The 22,887-nt window shown below is 52.2% G+C and overlaps 1 protein-coding gene across 1 annotated transcript in view; it reads left to right on the plus strand.

Annotated features, from left to right (window-relative positions):
- Positions 1-22,887, plus strand: part of LOC122688479 (liprin-alpha-1-like) — a 363,309-nt gene that overhangs the window by 322,863 nt on the left and 17,559 nt on the right. The window contains exon 8 of the mRNA XM_043894495.1: positions 16,049-16,246. Coding sequence (XP_043750430.1) covers positions 16,049-16,246 — 198 coding nt within the window. The remainder of the gene's footprint in view (positions 1-16,048; positions 16,247-22,887) is intronic.

Below are 22,887 nucleotides of genomic sequence, written 5' to 3' on the forward strand. Positions count from 1 at the left end.
AAGCGAAGACACAGACATGGAAACGTGCCTCTGGGGTGCTGTACAAATTACCAAAGAACTGAAGTTTTTGATACTTGGCATTTTTAAAACAGCTTCTTAATGTGTAAACGCAGAAAGGACACTTCCAGGAGAAAGGACAAAGGAATCCTCCCATTGGGACAACCTGGTATCCATGTGGGAAGGTACCTCGAAAAACACCACCAAACCAATTAGACACCTACTAACAGCCAACAATTGAAGAAAAAACTTCACAAAATTCTGAGCCATTTTTCATGAGGGAATATCTTTTCTTAAAATGAGGTGTTGTTAATTTACAATAAACTGCCTGTTTCAGGTGTAGAGCAAAGTGATTCAGTGATTCACCTCTCAGGTGCTCCCTTGGACAAAACTCATTCCCTTTGGGAGGCCCCGGGGCCTTGCCCTCTCCTCAGAACAGCTAAGAATCCTGAACAGGCAAAGCAGCATGTGGTGGTGTGCGTGGGGGTTTTAAACTGAATACATTATTCTAAGATGGTACAAGAAACAAGCCCAGAGGTTAAGAGAGGGAAGCTCTCCAAACCTACCTTTGAACAGGAGGTCTTGCTCCCCTGAAAGTGAGTGCGTGAAACAGCGCTTCGGAAGGGAAGAGGTGTGTCATGACTATTCCGTCTGCGGTGTGTAGAGAGGACTGGCAGGCACTCCCAGGACTCTCAGGCTCCCAGGACACTGAGCACACGGACACAGTGACGGAACTCTTAGGCCTGCTCTGGGGGCATCGCACTGTCTCCACCCCTGACACAGGGTGAGCGGCTCAGGCGTGTCCTGGAGGGGATGGTCACATGACCTGGACCTGGCCAATCTGTGTGTTCCATCCTCCCTGGCCACCGTGATTGGCTCAGGACTGGGGCGGTGACCAATCAGGGCCCAGGGCCGGGCCTCACGCTGGCCTCAAGGGAGGACGAGAGCTGGTTCCGCCGGAAGGGGTGGGGCCGGGTGAGGTCAGGCTACAGCAGTGGGAGGGGCGTGAGGTCAGCCTGGGGCGGTTGGTGGCCTTCCCGCACCTGTCGGGGCAGAGCCGCCGGCCTGAGACGGAGGGCGCTGCTGAGCCCAGGGGTTGAGAGTCCTGGTTCCTGCTGTGGTCCCGGAGCTCCACCTGAGACCGGAGGGAAGCCGTCTGCCCGTGAGTCCTCTCCTGCTTGTCTGTCAGCTTGTTTGAACACGCTGGGTTTTCTGTCCAGCTGGCTGAGTGGAGACCTGTGGAAATGCACCTGTGTGGGTTTTGGCCGGCCTCAGGGAAGAAATGCCGGATGACACTGGGAGGCTCCAGTTTAACCTGGATTCAGGTCATATCCCTTGAAAGTGAAGTGGAAGTCCCTCAGCCGTGTCCAAGTCTTGGCGACCCCATGGGCTATACAGTCCATGGAATTCTCCAGGCCAGAATACTGGAGTGGGTAGCCTTTCCCTTCTCCAGGGGATCGTCCCAGTCTCGGGATTGAACCCAATTCTCCCGCATTGCAGGCAGGTTCTTTCCCAGCTGAGCTACAAGAGAAATCCAAGAGTACTGGAGTGGGTAGCCTGTCCCTGTGTAGCGGATGAGCATTCCTGACCCAGGAAGCAAACCGGGGTCTCCTGCATGGCAGGAGGATTCTTTACCAGCTGAGCTGTCGGGGAAGCCCAATATCTCTTAAGGCCAGCTATTAATTGTAGAATTACCCTAATTAGTCTTCACGGGATTAAGGTAGCAACCTGCTAAGGTAGCAATGGATGTCCTTTTTCTAGAGGAGAAAACTGGGGCTCAAAGAAGGGGATAACACAGCTACAGCAAGGAAGTGTGTACCTACACAAAACCCCCAGATCCTGTTGTTAGAACTCAGGGAAGCCATATGGTGTGGCTTGTCCATGTGACAGGGGCTAAGGCAGCCAGCCCACACTGGATACAGTGGGGACCTGACTTGGTAACTGCCTTCTGGCAGCTCTGAGACTCACAAAAGCAATTTGCATTGAAAAGAAGAAGGACACCTCCCTTCACCCACCCCACCACACCCTCTGGGTACTCCCACACCCTGCCCCCTTGCTCTTGCTTTGTGAGGGAATAAGAGTCACGCTCAGGTGACCACATTGGCTGTCCACTGTTCTCGAGCTTCCAACTGGAGCTGCTACAGGAGAGGCCAAGAGCCTTTGCCCCTGAGTACCTCTCTTTCCTTTGCACCGTGGGGGCCCTCCTCCACACCTGCACACCAGAGGCCTTTTCTGAGACATGCAGGGACCCTCCTTCAGTTTGCAACAGGTTGCATCCATCGCTGTCCTTTCAGTGCCTCCCTTGAAACTCAGCTCATGAGCTCCTTTGTCTGCATCGCGGCCCACCTGGCTGCCATGGAAGGGACAGAGCTGACAATGAATCCAAAGCTCAGATCTGACAGACAGGAATCTGTGTATAAAGGACCTGATTATTCACGCTGTAGAAGCTGTAGGAGGCTCCAGGGATCCGTAACCAGGGCTTGGGCCAAAGTGGCTCCACGGCGGTTTTAATGCCTGGGGAGGGTTCTGTCTATAGTGGGGGTGGGGTGAGTCTCCTGAGGTTCTGAAGGCCCACTGCGTGCAGGTTCATGGTGCACAGAGAAGAGAAGGCAGAGTCCTTCCCTGGAGGTGGTCATGGATGAGCCAGACAGGCAGGCAGGGCACGATAGCACCTGAGCTGCCTTCGTGAGTGAATGGTGTGGGGGCGGAGGAAGAGAACCAGGTCTGCCCCCTTATGTGGTGCCTGGGGCAGGTTGTCACCAGACTAAACACTTACTATGGTGATGGCCATCACTGCTGTCTACCTGGGGTTGACATTGGTGTGTGCCTACATCTGAGCGGTCAGGCCGTCTCGAAACTACACTGGCCATGGGCAATGCCTGTCCTTGGAACTTGACATGTTTCGTCTCTTCCTTACTGAACGTTGATTTCCAAGAGGGTTTTTGGGCCACAAGGATGTTGGGTTTTTCTCTAGCTTTGTCTCGTGAGGAATGCTTTTCTGGTCGTTGGTGTGGTTTGCTTTCCCAGCTCTCTTTCTTGGCTTATTTTGTGAAGTTGTTTCTGCCAGAGGAAGAGCTCAGAATTTGCCTTCTGGCTGAGATGTGACACTTCACTTGAACCCAGCAGAGGGGGGAGTGGTGGGTCTGGAAGAAACGGGTTCATAACGTCGTATATAGGACGCGTGGAGGCTGAGCCTGGCCGACTGGCTGTGACCACAGGTGACCCTCTTGCCCCCCACCTCCCCCAGGAAGCGTGGGCCCAGAGGAACTCAGCTTAAAAATAGCTTGCCCAGCCACCCACAAGAGGGGCCCTGCTTGTCAAATTAGGATCTGACACCTTGATCCAGAAGTCAGTATCACACACGAGGGTCCAGGAGCGGTGTCATGCCAGAGACCCCTGGGGCAGCAGACAGGATGGAAATGGTGGGGAAAGGTCCTGGAGGCAGGCGGCCCAGGCCTGCTTTCTGCAGGAGCGCCTCATCTGCCCACCCCCCACTCTTCTGTCCCTCCAATGGCATTGGGGTCAGCAGCCAGGGTTCCCAGGAAACAGACAAGAGCAGCTTGTGGGCCAACATGTTTCCTTGTAACTGAAACCCATCAGCATTTTTCAAGTCCAACCTCAAAGCCAGAGCATAATTTATGCCCACTGGTCATTGCCAAGAAGGCCACACTGAAAATCCCGTCTGAGTACTGGGGTTGACCGAGGCCCACACTGCCCTGATGTTGAACTTGACTCCGGCTTTGGCAGAATTATGAAGGCCACAGACACGTGAACCCTACAAGGTCAGTTTGCTTTTGAGCTGCCTTTCAGGGCTCGCCACCGCACCCCAGGGCTGGCGGGCTGTAGTTTCTCCTCGTTCCTCCCCGGAGCTGGTGTGGGCCGCGGCGGCATCTGTTTCCCATCTTTGTGGATGTTGTTTTCTGAAAAGCAAGCGAGGAGCTGCCTGCTGGAAGATGGGAGCCGCCTCCACACCAGAACCCAGGAGGCTCGGTCAGGCGGTGAGGGCACCTGAGCTCCCAGGGAGGCTCATACCCCGCCCAGCCCCTCTGAGCCCACGTGTGTGTGTCCAGACCCAGCCCGGCCACGTCCTGGGGGCTGAGCAGCCTCAGTCTTTCCATCTGTAGAATGGAGGGGCTTTCATCTGCCGGGGGTGGGCAGGGAGGCCATGGACACGGGGCGGGGGGACGGGCATGTTTCTTGCAGTTTCCAGCTGAGGCCTTGTGGGCGTGAGCTGGTGTCGGAGACAGTTCCCAGACTTGGCTAAGTGTGGTGATGAGGGTGGAGTTGGGGGTAGGGGTCCCTCCTCATAGCCTGGACATTGGGGTGGGGTTTCTCGACTTTGAGGCACCTCAAGCCTAATTTCAACAGCTCCGTATGTAAGGATAATGCAGCCACAGTTGTTCTCAGGGACTTGTCAGCCTGGACGCAAACCCCCATCCCCACCTCACCCTGTGTGGGCATCCTGCCCCGGCTTGTGGTACATGGGTCAGATCCCTTTACCGAGAGAAGGAACTGAGGCTCTGAGAGGTGCGGCAAGGAGATCAAGGCCCCTGGGCCCGACAGGGGCAGAGCCAGCACTTGAACCTGGGTGCTGGGCCCTCATGTCCGACTCTGCCCTGGACCGTGAGAACTGGACTGTAGAGAGGGCTGAGCGCCAAAGAATTGATGCTTTTGAACTGTGGTGTTTGAGAGGACTCTTGAGAGTCCCTTGGACTGCAAGGACATCAAACCAGTCAATCCTAAAGGAAATCAACCCTGAATATTCACTGGAAGGACTGATGCTGTAGCTGACGTTCCCATAGTTTGTCCAGCTGATGTGAAGAGCTGACTCATTGGAAAAGACCCTGATGCTGGGAAAGATTGAAGGCAGGAGGAAAAGGGGGCGCCTGAGGATGAGATGGTTCGATGGCATCACTGAGTCCATGGACATAAGTTTTGAGTAAGCTCTGGGAGATGGTGAAGGACAGGGAAGCCTGGCGTGTTGCAGTCCATGGCGTCTCAAAGAGTTGGACATGACTTAGTGACTGAACAACAACAAAATGTGGTCTTCAGCCCCCATCTCACTCCTACCCAAAGGCTCAGTGTCTATGCCATGAGCCTCTCCTACATTGAGGTGTCAGGGGCCATTGTGTAGTCCCAAAGCTATTCATGTCTCTCTTCCGAATTCCACCATCACACATTCATTTCTTTGGCCAGAAAGTTTTCATGTCTCTTGAGTTTTAAGTGCTGAGGCTTTTATACACCCCACCTGTCTTCCTTTGGGCCTCTCTTGGTTTTGTGGAAGTGTACTTGTTATAAACTGGAGAAGGAAATGGCAAAGGTATGAAGTGAATTCTGGACATGTTTTAAGAGTCTTGTCTTGAAAGTTCCCCAAGAAAATGGCAACCCACTCCAGTGTTCTTGCCTGGAGAATCCCAGGGATGGGGTCACACAGAGTCGGACAGGACTGAAGTGACTTAGCTTTAGCAGCAGCAGCATCTCTACTCAGAGTCAGCAATTTGACCTTCTTGTACTTCTTTTCCTTGTTGGTTTTAGTATCAAGGTTATGCTAGTCTTATGAAACAAGGAGGAGAGTGTTCCTGGTTTACCCCAAGAGTTCCTGTGAGATTGCTGTTTACTTCCCTGGCTTTTTGGAAGAATTGATTGGCAAAACAAGTAGGTTTCATTGGGGGGAGGCTTTTCACTTCAGATTTAATTTTTTTCATGCAAATAAAAATTTCTGATTTTGTATGTCTTCTTGGGTCTATTTAGGTAAAGCATTTCCCGCTGCTAAGAATTTAGTGAGGCCAGCAGACTCTGCAATTGGTAAGTGACGTAAATAGTAAGTTCATAATATCTTTGTTGTCTGCAAGATGGGTTGTCTCCCCTTTTAAAAATCCTTGATATTGGTGATTTGTGCCCTGCCTCTTTTTCTTAATCAGTTTCTCTAGGGGTTTATCATTTTTATCAATCTTCTCAAAGAGCCAACTTTTGGCATTGTTTTTTAAAAAAATTTGTATGTGCTTACTGTTTCCTTATTTTCTGCTCCTTTTTCTTCCATCTGCCTTGTGTGTCGTTTGCTGTGCTTCTTTTCTGGTTTCTTGGGATAGAGGCTTAATTGACTTTTAGCCTTCCTTCTTTTCCAGGATATGTGTTTAAGGCTTTAAGTTACCCTGTAAACATAGTTCGCTGGGTCCCACAAGTTTGAATAAGCCAGACTTTCATTATCTTTTATGGAAAAGTATTTCTAGTTTTCGTTGTGTTTTTTAAAATTATTATTCATGAAGTTCTTCAAGAAGTATGTCATTTAACTTCCCAATGTTTGGGAAGGTTTTTCTAGTGACCCTTTTTTGATTCCTAGCTTAATTCCATGAAGAGCCCTGTCTTAGGCTTTTAGGGCTACTGTTACCAATACTGTAGACTAGCTGCTAGACAAGAGAAAGTTGTTTCTTAGAGTACTGGAGGCTGGGCAGTCCCAAGATCACCAGCAGGTGCCACGTCTGGTGAGGCCTGGTTCCTGGTTCCTAGACTGCCTGCTGCTTCTCCCTGTTCTCGCATCACGGGAGCCCATTCCCTCCTGACCTGACCCCTCCCAGAGTCCCTGCCTCTGAGTATCATCTCCCCGTGCGGGGTGAAGTTTGAGGGCACATAGACCGTCAGCCCATTGCAATCCCTAAGCATACCCTGCATTATTTCAGTCCTTTGAAATAATTCGAGCTTTCCTAGTGGCCCAATATATATTCCTTTTGTTATATGTTCCTTGGGTCCCTGAAAATCATGCGTATCAGGGCGAATGCAGTGTTCCGTGCGTATCACTTAGATCAGGTTTGTCAATCATATAATTCAGATTTCGGTAGCCACGTTGAGTAAAGCAGAAGTAGGTGAAATCATCTGTAATACGTTTTATTTTAACACACCCAAAGCGGTACCCTTTCTGTGTGAGATCAGCATGATGGAACCCAATGAATCAGTTTCTGTTCTCTTCTTCACGCTGCGTCTTTAAACTCCAGTGCGTGTCTCACGTGTGCAGCACGCCTCAGCGCAGCGCCGGCCGCACTTCAGGTCCTTCATGGCTGCAGGTGACCACGCACCAGGGAGCCCAGTTCCGTGAGAGATGTGTCTTTAACGTCTGCCATTGCGATTGTGAACCTGGCTGTTACTCCTTTTCTGTTTCTGTCAGTTTTTATGTATTGATATTTTGAGGTTATGTTATTAGGTACATTGAAATTTAGAATCCTCATCTTTTTGGTAGACGGAACTTGTATCAGTATGAGATGCTTCCTTTTATCGCTAGGAATGCTTCTTACTCTAGGCACTGTTTGACAGTGATATTGCCACATCAGTTTTCTGTCCTTGTTTGCCTGCGTATCTTTCCGTATCACCTGTCTGTGGTCTTCCATCTTCACATGCACCTCTGTGAATAGTGTAGAGTTTTGATGTTAATCAGTTTGACACTTTTTATCTTTCCGTGAGAACCTTTGCTCTGTTTACAGTTTGATGTTCCCGTAGTGTAGAGTTTTGACGTTAATCAGTTTGACACTTTTTATCTTTCCGTGAGAACCTTTGCTCTGTTTACAGTTTGATGTTCCCGTGTGCAGACAGCGTGTTGCTGTTTGTTTTCTGTCTGTCCCGCCTCTTCTGTGTCCTTGTCTCGGGCCTTCTGTTAGAAGGATGAGGTGCTTTTCTAGTTCTTCCTCCTCTGCCAGGTGGTTGGGTGAGCGTGCGCAGATACGGCATGTGGTTTACATTTAAGTCTAACTTAGTGCTGTTACTGCCTCCCTGACACGGCTGTTTCCTCCTTGTCACTGTTATCCTTTAAAACTGTAGATATATTTTTGGTGTTGTCATGATTGTAGAGTTAATGTGTACTGTCAGAGTTACCTCATGGTTGGTCTTTACTTGTTTTTTATATTTCAGTCAGAGACTACTTTTCTTTTTCCCAAAGCACGGCCTTAATATTTTTTTAGTTCGTGTCTGTGGGTGATGAGTTGTCTCATTTCCATTTGCCCTAAAAGTCTTTATTTTCTTTCCCTTTGGAAGCGTGTTTTTGTTGGGTGTAGAACTCCAGGTTGGTGGTGTTTGTTTTCAGCATTTTACAGGCGCCCGTCAATGATCTCCTGACTTCGTTGTTCTTGAAAAGTCAGCTCTCGGCGTTGCTCTGCCATTAAAAGCCACACCTTTTTTCCTCTGAGCACTGGAACATTTTCTTCTCGCCTCAGGCACCTGCAGAGCTGCTGAAACCAATGTGTGGTTTTCATTTTTGAGTCAATAGTCTGATTCTTGAGCCAACTCTTGCCCCCGTCCGTGCCAGTCAGTTCAGTCACTCAGCGTCTGACCCGTTGCGACCCCATGGACTGCAGCACGCCAGGCTTCTCTGTCCATCACCAGCCCCCGGAGCCTGCTCAAGCTCATGTCCATCGAGTCGGTGATGCCATCCAACCGCCTGGTCTTCTGTCGTCCCCTTCTCCTCTGCCTTCAGTCTTCTCCAGCATCAGGTTCTTTTCCAGTGAGTCAGTTTCTCGCATCAGGTGGCCAAAGTATTGGAGCTTCAGCATCAGTCTTTCCAGTGAATATTGAGGACTGATTTGCTTTAGGATGGACTGGTTGGATCTCCTTGCAGTCCACGGGGCTCTCAAGAGTCTTCTCCAACATCACAGTCCAGAAGCATTGATTCTTCGGCATTCAGCTGTCTTCATGGGCCAATTCTCACATCCATACATGACTACTGGAAAAAACATAGCTTTGACTAAATGAACCTTTGGCGGCAAAGTAATGTCTCTGTTTTTTAACATGCTGCCTAATTTCATCATAGCTTTCCTTCCAAGGAGCAAGTGTCCTTTAATTTCACCATCTGCAGTAAGTTTGGAGCCCAAGAAAATAAAGTCTGTCACTGTTTCCATTGTTTCCCCATTTATTTGCCATGAAGCGATGGAGCCGGATGCCATGATCTTCATTTTTTGAATGCTGAGTTTTATGCCAGCTTTTTCACTCTCCTCTTCCACTTTCATCAAGAGGCTCTTTAGTTGCAACCCCTGGAGGCATTTCTTATTCCCCTTTCTGTCTTTTCTCCCTCATAAGGGGACCCATTTATAGCTTTTAACAACATAGTTTCACAACGGGCTCTTTCTGTACTTCTTTGCCTCTTATATATATTTTTTAACTGGCCCAACCTTCAGTTCACTGATCCTCTCTTCAGCTACATCCAGTTTGATGTTAAGCCCAGAGACTGAGTTCGTAAATTCAGTCCCTGTTATTTTAACGTTGTAGCATTGGTTTTGATTCTCAGAAATTTCTCCTTTGGTCAAGTATATTTTTTGAACTGGTGACGTTTGCATCTGATACCTCTAGCATACCTCTGATATTCTGATAGACATCTGCTACCTCTGGATGTGTTTCAGTTCTTTTTCTCTTGGTCCTGTTTGTTGTTACACCCTTTTTTGCTTTGTTGGTTGCATGTTGGACACTATGTTTGGAAAACCCTCGAGGTCCAGAGTGATGCTGTCTTCTCCAGACTTTCCTCTGACATAGACCTCTAGTGGGGACAGAGCTCTCTGTTCACTCAGGGCCTGAGTGACTTGAGGCTGGGGGGTCCTTGTAAGCTGAGTCTCAGCAGCCTTCACCCACCTTCCCCGCCTCCCCCCACCCGACCCCAGGGAGGAGCCCTCCAGCGTCTCCGTCTGGAAGCCTGGGGGCCCTCCCAGGGCCCCTCCTTCTCGGCAGGTCCTGAATCCCACCGTCCGCCTCCTGAAGACCACGAGGTGATTGATACTCAGCGCTCAGCCAGTTTGGGCAGAGTGTTGGGTACGTTTTCTGTGCCTAACTTTTCTTGGAGAGATTGGTCTCTCCCATCTGGACTGACTTGTCAGGCCTGCGCTCATATGTTTGTCTTCCCAGCCCAAGGAACCGTCCAGAGCTGTGTTAGCCAGTCCCCTCTGCTGGACTTTCCCCTGCCTTTTGTTCGCAGAGTCAGCTTTGTTCAGATGCCCCGGGGGAAGGAGCGGCCCTCTCAGTCTCCAGCTCCCTCACTGGGCTTCCCTGGTGCTTGAAATCTTGGATTGTGGCTGCCTGAGGACCTCTTTTAAAATGTATTTAGCTTTTCTAGCTCTGGGTAGGCTGACCTACAAGCTGCTTGCGTCTGTAACTGGAAGTGGGGAAGCCCTGGGTGTCTTCTCTCATCTGAGGCCACATGTAAGCATCACAGTAATTATACTGATCATCTTTATTTGATCCCGGGAAAACAAGAGGCAGGGGTCCTTGCTTAGTACCCACGGTTGTGTTTCGGATCAGAATCCCCAGCTTGCCCATGCTCTTTCAGTGCCACTTGAATTTGGGAAGAAGGTGGAGCAAGCGGCCCACGCAGCCTGGGGACGGAGGAGCCGGTGTGCCCGCTTTCCCTGCGCCTGCCAGCCCAGGGCAGGCCTTGCGATGACAGGATGCTGGTGGTGGACGAGAAGCTGAGGAGGGCGGGGCTGCGTGACCTGTGTTCTGTGATGGGGTCACATGTGGGTTTTCTTTTTCAGTTTGAAAAGTGACTGCTTTTACCACCTTTAGTATTTTTTGGACCAAGGCAGATATATAAATAGGTAAATAAACACTCTTTCGTCGATTAAAAAAAAAAAAAAAGAAAAGTGACTGCTTTTAATCTTCCCTCCAGTTTCACTTTAGGTTGAAAATGAAGATTTTATTCTTCAAGTTGAGCACAGTGATTTTACAGTCTTTTTGAAAGCCACAGTTGAGGTTTTCAAAAGACGTCTCAGATAACTCCAGTAGATAAAGCGAAAAAAAGAGAATGTGATCAGGGTGCACTGAGGGCGGAACCCCAAGCTGTACCTTGTTTCCCCAGAGTCTGTCATTGCTGAGACGGGCGGACATAGGACCCCAAGCACCCCGGGGACTGAGTCCTCAAGTGACCGCAGAGGTCCGGGCTGAGCCAGGAGCAGTGTGGGCTATGCCCTGGTGCGTGGAGAGCCGCGAGGCTGGGAGTGGGGCCAGGAGAGGGGGTGGGAGACTCTGGCGCAGAGGGAGGGCAGGGCAGCCCCTGGAGGGATCTGGGAGGCGCTGGCTGTCACGGCTGGAGGCAGGGCCACCCCTGAACCTCCACCATGCAGCCCCCATGGGGCCGAGTCTTCTGGCGGCCCAGGGTCGAAGTTAAGAGGGCGAGCTCGCAGCAGGTTGAATGAACCCGTGTCCCCACTGTGGGTTCATTGTAAGCGCCCGGAGCGAGGTTGGTCAAGCCCTTGCTGAGCTCGAGTGAGGGAGCCAGTCAGGGAGGACCAAGCTCAGGGTGAGAGTGAGGGGCAGCCAGCGTGGTGAGTGCTCCTCAGCCGGGTGGATTCTGGGCACACCCTTGAGTTCAGGGGTGCCCTTTCAGTAGCCTCACTGCAGGCTTGTTTCAGGGGTGGACGAAGCAGAAGCCCACTTAGAAGACGTGCTCATCCCTAGCGGTGGTGGTTTCTAAAGCAGTTTATACTGTTCAGTTTGACTGTGACCCAGTGACCTTGCAGGGTCACGTTTGACGGTGGGCCTGAGCTGTGGGCACAGCCTTCCTTCTCCTGCACCCAACACACACCTGCCATCTTTTTGGCAGCCCCTCCCCGCTCTCTGCACCCTTGATGGTGGGCCTGAGCCCAGCCCCTCTGTTACCATGGAGCCCCTTGTGACAGAGTGGGTTCCATGTTCTGGGCTCCTGGGAGATGTGCTGGAGGCAGAGCCTTCGTGCCATTTCTTCTTGAGACAGCGGAGCTGGTGGTCACAGTGTGGGAGCAGTGTGTGAGAGCAGTGTGTGAGAGTGGTGTGTGTGAGAGCAGTGTGTGTGAGAGCGGTGTGTGTGAGAGCGGTGTGTGCGTGAGAACGGTGGTCATAGTGTGAGATCGGTGGTGATACCTCAGGTGATCTGCCTGAGAAACAGCAGGTGCCCCTGAGTGGGGGGCTGCCCCCATCCGCGAGGATGGGTCGCAGAAGGGCCAGCCTATGGGCGCTTTTCCTATGCTGCCACCCCAAGAAAAAGGCCAAGACAAGAAATAAGTTGGCCTCATCCCAAGTCCTGGAAGCAGAGTGGCCAGAGGTGAGAGCAGCTGGGGGCTGGGCCCGTCGGGTTGGCCCTCACCTGGCGAAGCATTGGGTTTGTGTTTCACTGTGTTCGCATGGTTGTGGGCCCTGCCGGCCAGGGCGTTCTGGCCTCCTGGGCAGGATCGACCCCAGCAGGTTGACCTTGTAAGAGGCTGTGCAGGTGGTGTGTGGACGATGGGCGGGGGCCCCACAGGAAGCGAAACAGTGCCTGGAGGAGTCACTGGGGCACGTGGGCTGAGCCATAGAGTCAGTCCTTGGAGCAGAAAGGCTAAGCCCCTTAAGGTCTCTCTTCTTCCAAACAAGGGATCCCCTGGCTGGAGAAGTCTCTGGGGCATGTGGATCGAGCTAGAGAGTCAGCCCTTGAAGCAGAAAGGCTAAGCCCCTTAACGTGTCCCATCTTACAAAGCACAGACCAGTGCGTCCAGTGTTCTCGTGATGGGTACCTAGTGCTCATGTGTATAACATACACCCTCATAGCTTCACATGTCTGCTGCATGCCTCTTACAAAGTGTTGGGCAGTGCTCTAGGTGCCGAATACTTAGTATGTAGTAGGGGATACGTGGCCCAGGATTTTTGTATTTGTGCAAAGAACAATCGAAGAATGAAAGAGTCCGCGTGGTTCGGTTTGAGCAAGTTCACCACGTGGACGGCCCCGCGTACATACATATTGTGATAAAATACATTTAACATGAATTTACCATTTTAAGCAGTTCATGGAATGACTGGGTGACTTCAGTGGAGTCAGGCTAACAGACGGCCTTGGGGTGCCATCAGCCTCTTTCGCAGAGGAACACTCCAAAGCCTGGTGGCCTTGTAGACCTTACCTCTCTTCTTCACTCTCCCCAGGGGCTCTAGGTCACTTGTCTGTGTGTCGTTTAAGAATCTCTTTATCCACTTTGTTGTTAGGTGTATGTTTAGGAAAGTTTCTCAGACTTCCCTGGGTCTTGAGAAGGCTGGCTTGGATTCTGGGTTCTCCCCTGCCGCGTGCCTGCCAGGTTGAGGTGGAGGCTGCAGGCCAGTCTGAGTTGTAGGGGTCTGTGTGGTCTTGGGGTCAGCGGGCCCCCTCTTCTCCGGAGGGGCAGGGAGATCCTTTGAGTGGAGCCTGGAGAGAATGGACAGTGTCAGTCTGCAGAGTCTCGCTCTCTTTAACTTAACATTTGTGTTTGCATTTAGTTACTTCCTCATTTACCTGTTTTCTAGGAGTTGGCCACATCTCAACAACTAAAGGCATGCAGGGAGCAGCTTCTTACAAGAGAAGCGGAAATCGCGGAGCTGAAAGCCGAAAGGAACAACACCAGGGTCAGTAGGCGGAGTCTCACGTGTTGACCTGTGCCCCGCGGGGGTCACCACTGGGCTCCGTGTTGCTGTCTTTAAAGTCTGTCTGGTTTTCAAGTCATTTTTCACATCTTCCCACTGAGCAGACCGAGGTGGATCAGTTTGGGGTTCTCATACCTTGCTTCAAATTTATGATGAGAGCTAATGTAATTTTAGTACATTTGAGGGGAGAGTTCTCTTAGCTTCCATTTTTGTCCATGCTGCAGTTTGTGTGGGATCTTAGTTCCCCGACCAGGGATTAAAACCCATGAGCCCTGCAGAAGGGTGGAGTGTTAACTCCTGGGACACTGGGGAAGTCCACTCTAACTTCAGACTGAACTGGCGGGATTCCGACGTGCCTTAGCATGGTTTTGGTCTTAGCGTGAGGCTGAGAGGCGTTCTCAGCCCTGAATTCAAGTGTGAGGTTGAAGGTGCTCCTTTGCGCCTTGCAGCTGCTGCTGGAACACCTGGAGATCCTGGTTTCCCGGTATGTGCCGTCCCTCGGGATGACGGCGGGCCCGCAGCAGGCGCAGTCCCCAGCCAGCATGACCAGCGAGGTGGAGCTGCTCAGGGCGCTGAGATTGCACTTTGAGCACCACAAGGCCCTGGACGAGAAGGTACCAGCCCCGCGGCCGTCCTGGATTTGTACATTTGCTGCCTGGTTAGGTGGACGATGCGTGTATTTATGGAACTAGTTGACTTTTGAGCTTCTTGAATTCTTGTAAATACAGGTTTTTCTGTAAGAACTCAGAGTTTTATATTGTTAAAGAGCGTTGCCTGAGTACATGCTCAGACATGTCCGAGTCTTTGCGACCCTGTGGACCGTAGCCCACCACGCTCCTCTCTTCATGGGGCTTCCCAGGCAAGAATACTGGAGTGGGTGGCCATCTCCTACTCCAGGGGATCTTCCCGACCCAGGGATCGAACCTGCCCTCTCACATTGGCAGGCAGATTCTTTACCACTGAGACACCTGGGAAGCGCCCAGTTAAAAAGTATTAGTTGGCATAAATGCCTCAAGGTTTTTTTTATTCTGTATATCAATTTGCAATTAAAAACTGGGTAATACAGTTCTTTTAGGATAACAGTTTTTTCCTCTGAAACTGAGAATTTAAAGCTGTTAGTAAGCAGATTTTCTTCACCTTAAGGTCAATGAGAGACATTAAAGGTATTCTGTTACAGTAGCCATGGAATCAGGTGAGGGTAGAATAAGAAGTGCACTAACGTATGTACACACATCAACACACAGTGATTCGGCCCCTTTTATTTCAGTTGAGAGAGCAACTGCAACATGCTCTCGAAAGGTGTAGTTCCTTAGAAGAGGAATTAAGGACCGCACACAAACAGGTGAGTTTGGACAGTCATCGTGCAATTCAGTTAAGGGTTTGTCATTTGTGTACTTTCATTTTCAAAAAGTATGAAGGCTGTAGTGGTGGACATCAGATGTTATTTATCTTTGAAATGGGGCGCAAGGGCCTGAGGAATAACCCCAGGGAGGGTGGGACCTGGAGCCAGGGAGAGACATGTAGGAGGGCGGCGGGGTGGGCAAGGAGGAGAGGAGGCTTGGTGACATGGGTTCCTCCAGCCCCTGGGAGCTGCCCGGCAGGGCGGGGCACAGCGCCTGCTTGCAGAGAGCTGGAGACCAGGCAGGAGGGGGACAGCAGAGGCCGCTCCCAGGGAGCCTTCAGAGACCCCGAGTGGGCGCTGCAGGGTGCCCTGGAGGAGGAGTCTGCTGGCTCCCATTGTGCCATCTGAAGGTGAGAGAAGCGAGAGGATGTGCTAACCGGGCTGATGGGGGTGAACCCATAGGCAGCCGGTTTGCTGGAGCGGAACCGGGATGATGGCAGGTGGTCCTGCAGCCCGCAAAGGGGGAGGTCAGGCCCTGGGGAGGAGTCGTGATGAAGACAGGGGGCGTGGGCTGTGACCACGCGGCCAGGGAGCCGGCAGCCAGCACCTCGAGGCTGCCCCTCAAATGCTTTGAAGTCATGTGTGGGAGAGAAGGCAGGACCTGGGTTGAGAGTCGGACAGTGGGGAGACTTGCAGAGAGAGGGGTGTGAGGTGTGAGAGTGGGAGGGCGGCACGGGCCCCAGCAGGCACTCTCCCGTGCGTCTCTGATGGCAGAGTCACCCTTATGGTGCGAGGGGCTATCCCCCAGAACAGCCCGAGTGCGTGTGCCCTGAGAGGAGAGCCGCGGGGGGCTGGCCCTCCAGTCCCCTGGCTGCCCTGCTCGCTCCTGTCTGTGCGTGTTCAGACCAGCCTGGAGCACGGAGGCCTGGGAACCTGTGAGGATCGCACTCCTCGGGGAACTAGTACAATGATGACTGCTTAGGTGGACCCAGCGGCTGCGGAACTGAAGGATTTTTTCCTTTTTTTCCTTCATCCTGCCTGATGGAGGCATGGATGTATGTTTTTAATCTTGGGTTTTTGTCTCTGACTCCATCAGCCTACCCTTGTGAATAACCTCATAGGATACCTTCCGTCCACGCTAAGACCGGACTGTCACCAGGCCATCTAGGAACTCGATTCTCCTCCTGCCCGTTTCTTCATAACTTCTCGCTTAAGAGATGGCAGTGTCTCATAAGCATGGTCATTTATCCAAAGTCGGGGCTTCCATGTCAAATTGTGTTCGGTTCCTGATAGACATGAGCTGTCCTGAATGTCGCTGACGAGCCGTGGTCCTCTCGTGCCCAGGTGCAGAGCCAAAGGGAGCAGGACTGGGAGTCCACGCAGCCGGCCCGCGTGGTGGACACCGTGGCCCAGGCCTTCGAGAGTGACGAGGATGTGTCTGACGGCGAGGGCGACGGGGTCACCCTCCTCAGCTCGGCCGGTCAGCTGCTGCCCAGTGTGCAGGCCGATGCCGACACTCTGCCTGTGATGTATCAGGAGCCGCTGGACGCCATCAACAAGGACATCTGGTGGGTGCGCCCGAACTCAGCTCCCCAGAACCTGGGCTTCTCTGAGGAGCTGTCTTCTCCTATGAGATGTCTGAGAGTTCCATAGTGAGAGAACTGACTTCAGGCCTGCTTTAAGGATTTTCAGTTCTGAATCGCCCTTGATGATAGAGCTCAGTCAGGCAGGGCGTTCTGTCTACAGCTGGTGTCAGCCCTCTGTGTGGGGGGCGTTGTGGGGTTTCCCCCCCAGCTCGGAGCCCCAAGGTGGGTGAGGTGCCGAGGCGGTGTCCTCTGTGGCCCGTGTGCCCTCCAGCCCATAGGGTTCACCCTCCCGGGTCCATCGGAGATTCCCACGTTCTAGTGAAAAGCCACCTGGAACAGAAAAGCAGGGGTTTGGGGGTTGGCAAATTCCCACTCAGATCTGCATTGTCCTTTTTAACTTAATACAGTGTGAAGATTGGCTTGTTGTAAGACAGGGGTCCAAAGCCATGTGTTTGAGTTTTTTTCTCATGTCGTCAGTATATTTAAGATGTTTTCTTTAGACACCGTCTTGGCAGTTGTAACAGTTTACAGAACGGGATAGAACACAAAGGCCCACCTCGTGGTGAGCAGCGGGCCTTGGGTCTGGGTGCAGCCGGGTGTCCGGGGGCCCCGAGGCCTGCCTGGGCCACACCTGCACAGCTATGCCCCTGACCCGGGTCCGTGTCTAGAGTGGCCGCAGGCCAGTGACACCGCACAAGACCAGGCAGAGCTGCTACTCAGATTGTTCTCGTCACGTCAGCCCAGGCCGAGGTGCCCATGCCTGTGTGCCGAGCACGCGGGGCTCGGGGGGAAGGCAGGGGTGAACGGCACAGCCAGCAAACGCAGGTGGTGCCGCCTGCACTTTTGACGCCGAGACAGACTGCTTCCTGGGCCCTGTTTCAGCTCAGACGACCTCACAAAGATGGGCTTTCCCCGTCCCCGCAGGAAATATGGAACGGTTCCATATTAATATGTTTATTTTTACGACAAGTTGTCAGGTAAAGTGAATTTTCCTTAGGCAGTAAGTTGACTTGATTTATCAATGGTAAATTCTGTCCATCAGCTTGCTATCACAAGTGAGAAACTTTCAGGACTTATAGGTAGAATGAAGCTGAAGAGGTTAGGACTTGCAAGAATCCTGTATTTTATTTTGAAATCATTTTATAGGCATCATCGAGTATTTACACTGCCATTTAAAATCACCCACTACACATTAGGGGAGAAGAGCAGGAAGCGAGAATTCTAGGTGAATGCGGCACTTTGACGAATCCAGAAACTCGCACAAAGCTGGTGGAGAACTTCATCAAGTGATGTGTTGTTACACATACAACCTTAAAAAAAGAAAAATCCCCTCAGCATTTCATCTGGTCTGGGGACTTTTGTTTAGAAACTCCAGCTTGTTCGTGAATCGCTGTGTTGGTTATAGAGAGTTCCCGATTCCCAGTGGAAAAGACTTGAGGCACTGACGTGCTCCTCTGCCCTGAGAGCAGGGAAGGTGAAGGTGGTCAACTTCAGGTATCTCCTCACAGGTAGAGAGTCGCCACCCAGGCCCCGTCAGAATGTTAGCGTAAATAAGTCACATCAAACGTGAATGACCAGGGGCCAGTTTGTAAGACTCAGTGCGAAGTTATTCCAAGTTTGTGAATATTCAAGAGAGTTAAAGTCGAACCTTTTAGCCGAGATGTGAAATGAGCAGATGTTCCCGGAATTTGCTCATCGTGACACAGAATGCCAGCCCAAATTTGTTGTCCAGACACGATCCTGTGCTGACAAAGGCAGCTGACGAGTTTTGCTCTCTTTTAGGTGGATCCAGGAGGAGAAGGAGAGCACGGAGCAGCGGGCCGAGGAGCCTGAGAGCAGGGCGGGCGGGGCGCGTTTAGGCAGCCTTCGGCGTTTTAAGTCCCTGAGCTCCGTCAACCTGTGTCCTGCCTCCTCACTTGCCGGCTCCTGCCCGCCCAGCAGGGAGCGCTCCGTGCCCCGCAGGAGGCGGCACAGCCCGGCGCTCCAGGGAGACCGGCTGGGCGTCCTGACTCCGGTAAGTGTCTGCCTCCTCCCTGCCGCATCCCTCCCCGAGCACACTGTTTTTCTTTCTTTGTTTTTTCTGTTTTTCCCCAGAAAAAAATCAGGTACATTTGCTCCGCTCAGAGGTCTAAGACTTTTAAAACTGCCTGGTCTTTAATCATTCCATAATGGCACAGGGAACAATCAGTCTTGATATTTGGACCACCGGCTTAGCACGCAATCATGAACTCAGCCAGAGCCCGCCTCTGGATCGGTGGGCCTGGCCTGTTCTGGGCACGGCAGTGGCAGGGAAGTTTCTTTGGTCAGGGAGCAGACCGCCTCATGAAAGTAACCATAGGCCGCCCTCCTGGCGAGTGAAAACTGGGCAGCACATGTTCCATCAGGGACACCTGGCTGCAGGGTGCAAGGTATGCGGTGGCAACAGAACCAAGAATCTAATCTGGTCCGCTTGCTGATGGGCCTGGCCATGCGCTCCGGCTGGCTGTGCGTGTGAGACCAGTTAAAGGCCCGGTGCCCCAGGGCCCCAGGGAAGAAGGCGGGCTGCCTCACTCTTCAGAGTCTCAGAACGGGCTGAGGCCCTAAGGCTTCTGGTGACAGAGTGTGCGGCTCTAAAGCACATGTGCCGGCTTTCTTGCGTGTGTAGCCTAGGTTTCTGAGTGCACTGCTGTTTACCCCATGAATCACGTGTACAACACTCGGCCTTGAAACTGCACTTGTATTATCCCTTTTTTCTGTTATCACCCATTTCCTGTGAGTTGTGTTGTTAGCATAGAATTAAATTAACTGTGGGTCATTTTCGATGCCTGTGAAGTGGTAACTGGTCCATTTTGTGGTCTTTTGACACACTGCTTTTCTAACTTGTATCATTGCCAAAGAAGTTGATATGTAAAATTCTTGGACGATTTCTCTGTGGTTTCATGCTTGATTTCTTCCCAATATTTGTAAAAGAACAGTTCTGAATATCTTCTCCTTGTGGAGTTTTCGGACGGTGTGTCTGCCGTCATCATTGGCTTTGATTTCCTGACTCATCCTGTTGCCTGTTTAGCCATCATCAATCCAGACTCCAGCCTCCCATCCCCCCCCACCGGAGGCTGTAGTTCACACATCCATCTCCCCTCCAGCATCACACCACTTGCTCTGGTCATATCAGTGCTGTGTCCCGTTCGTCTGGTTTGTGCTTTGTCTTCGTGTCTCATTAAATGGTGATTTTCCCGCATAGCAGTAAGTTAGAGTTAGTGTATCACTATGCAGTTACAGGCATAATGTAGATGGACCATACGCTATATGGACAGCAGATGCCTCTCCCAAGCAGCCTTCAGAGTCCCCCAGTGGGCGCTGCAGGGTGCCCTGGAGGAGGAGTCTGCTGGCTCCCTTTGTGCCATTTGAAGGCGAGAGAACCCAGAGGCTGTGCTGACTGGGCTGATAGGGGTGAACCCATAGGCAGCTGGTTCGCTGGAGCAGAGCAGGGATGATGGGAGGTGGTCCTGCAGCCAGCGAAGGGGGTGGCCAGGCCCTGGGGAGGGGTCACGAGGAAGACAGGGGTGAGGGCTCTGACCACGGGGACCAGGTAGCCGGCAGTCAGCACCTCGAGGCTGCCCCTCGGTTGCTTTGAGGTCATCTCTGGGAAAGAAGGCAGGACCTGGGTTGAGAGTCGGACAAGGGGGAACTTTGGCGAGAGAGGGGTGTGAGGGGTGAGAGTGGGAGGGCGGCACGGGCCCAGCAGGCACTCTCCCGTGCGTCTCTGATGGCAGAGCCGCCCTTGCGGTGCGAGGGGCTATCCCCCAGAACAGCCTGAGTGCCTGTGGCCCTAGTGCCCTAGTCCCCTGGCTGCCCTGCTCACTCCTGTCTGTGCGTGTTCAGACCAGCCTGGAGAATGGAGGCCTGGGAACATGTGAGGATCGCACTCCTTGGGGAACTAGTACAAGTGATGACCGCTGAGGTGGACCCAGCGACTGGGGAGCTGAAGTGTTTTTTCCTTCTTATTTTCCTTCAACCTGCCTGATGGAGGCATGGAATGTTTTTAATTTTGGGTTTTTGTCTCTGACTCCATCAGCCCACCCTTGTGAATAACCTCATAGGATTGCCTTCCATCCACGCTAAGACCTGAGTGTCACCAGGCCATCTAGGAACTGGATTCTCCTCCTGCCCGTTTCTTCAGTACTGCTCGCTTAAGAGATGGCAGTGTCTCATAAGCATGGCCGTTTATCCAAAGTCGGGGCTTCCATATCAAATTGTGTTCGGTTCCTGATAGACGTGAGCTGTCCTGAATGTCGCTGACGAGCCGTGGTCCTCTCGTGCCCAGGTGCAGAGCCAGAGGGAGCAGGACTGGGAGTCCGTGCAGCAGGCCCGCGTGGTGGCCACCGTGGCCCAGGCCTTCGAGAGTGACGAGGATGTGTCTGACGGCGAGGGCGACAGGGTCACCCTCCTCAGCTCGGCCGATCAGCTGCCGCCCAGCGGGCAGGCCGATGCAGACACTCTGCCTGTGATGATTCAGGAGCTGCTGGACGCCATTAACGAAGACATCCGGTGGGTGCGCCCGAATTCAGCTCCCTAGAACCTGGGCTTCTCTGAGGAGCTGTCTTCTCCTACGTGAAGTCTGAGTTTTCCATAGTGAGAAAACTGACTTCAGGCCTGCTTCGAGGATTTTCAGTTCTGAGATTGCCCTTGATGATAGAGCTCAGTCAGGCAGGGCGTTCTGTCCACAGCTGGTGTCAGCCCTCTGTGGGGCATCGTTGTGGAGTGATCCCTCCAGCTCTGAGCCCCCAGGTGGCTGAGGTGCAGAGGCGGTGTCCTCTGCGGCCCGTGTGCCCTCCAGCCCTCTAGAGGGTTCACCCTCCCGTGTCCCCAGGAGACTCCCACGTTCTGGTGAAAAGCCACCTGGAACAGAAAAGCAGGGGTTTGGGGGTTGGCAAATTCCCACTCAGATCTGCATTGTCCTTTTTAATATGCAGTGTGAAGATTGGCTTGTTGTAAGACAGGGGTCCAAGGACATGTGTTTTGAGTTTTTCTCATCTCATCAGTATATTTAAGATATTTTCTTTCGACACCGTCTTGGCAGTTGTAACAGTTTACAAAACGGGATAGAACGCAAAGGCCCGCCTCGTGGTGCTCAAGGGGCCTTGGGTCTGGGTGCAGCCAGGTGTCCGGGGGCTCCGAGGCCTGCCTGGGCCACACCCACACAGCTACCCCCCCTGTCCTGAGTCCGTGTCCAGAGTGGCCGCAGGCCGGTGACCGTGCGCAGGACCAGGCAGAGCTGCTGCTCAGATTGTTCTCGTCATGTCAGCCCAGGCTGAGGTGCCCGTGCCTGTGTGCCGAGCACGCGGGACTCGGGGGGAAGGCAGGGGTGAACGGCACAGCCAGCAAACGCAGGTGGTGCCGCCTGCACTTTTGACGCCGAGACAGACTGCTTCCTGCGCCCTGTTTGAGCAAAGAAGAGCTCAGAAAGATGGGCTTTCCCCGTCCCCGCAGGAAATATGGGATGGTTCCATAGTAATATTTTTATTTTTACAGCAAGTTGTCAGGCAAAGTGAATTTTCCTTAGGCAGTAAGTTGACTTCTTATTAATGGTAAATTCTGTCCATCAGCTTTCTATCACCAGTGAAAAACTTTCAGGACGTATAGGTAGAAGTGAAGCTGAAGAGGTTATGACCTGCAAGAATCCTGTAGTTTATTTTGGAAATCATTTTACATGCATCATCGAGTATTTAAACTGCTATATAAAATCATCCACTACACAGTAGGGGAGAAGAGCAGTAAGCGTGAATTCTAGGTGAATGCGGCACATTGACATGAATCCAGAAACTCGCACAAAGCTGGTGGAGAACTTCATCAAGTGATGTGTTTGTACATATACAACCATTAAAAAAGAAAAATCCCCTCCGCACTTCATCTAGTCTGGGGACTTTTGCTTAGAAACTCCAGCTTGTTCGTGAATCACTGTGTTGGTTATAGAGAGTTCCTGATTCCAAGGGGAAAATAATTGTGGCAGTGACGTGCACCTCTGCCCTGAGAGCAGGGAAGGTGAAGGTTGTCAACTTCAAGTATCTCCTCACAGGGAGAGAGTCGCCACCCAGGCCCCATCAGAATGTTAGCGTAAAGGAGTCAAATCAAATGTGAATGACCAGGGGCCAGTTTGCAAGACTCAGTGCTAAGTTATTCCAAGTTTGAGAATATTTAAAAGAGGGAAAGTCAAATCTTTTAGCCGAGATGTGAAATGAGCAAATGTTCCCGGAATTTACTCATCGTGACACAGAATGCCAGCCAAAATTTGTTGTCGAGAAACGTTCCTGTGCTGACAAAGGCAGCTGACGAGTTTTGCTCTCTTTTAGGTGGATCTTAGAGGAGAAGAAGATTTCGAAGCAGCGGGCCGAGGAGCCTGAGAGCAGGGCGGGCGGGGCGCGCTTAGGCAGCCTTCGGCGTTTTAAGTCCCTGAGCTCCGTCAACCTGTGTCCTGCCTCCTCACTTGCCGGCTCCTGCCCGCCCAGCAGGGAGCGCTCCGTGCCCCGCAGGAGGCGGCACAGCCCGGCGCTCCAGGGAGACCGGCTGGGCGTCCTGACTCCGGTATGTGTCTGCCTCCTCCCTGCCGCATCCCTCCCC

This window comes from Cervus elaphus, chromosome 33 (assembly GCF_910594005.1).
Source record: "Cervus elaphus chromosome 33, mCerEla1.1, whole genome shotgun sequence".
In the NCBI taxonomy this organism is placed as follows: Eukaryota; Metazoa; Chordata; class Mammalia; order Artiodactyla; family Cervidae; genus Cervus; species Cervus elaphus.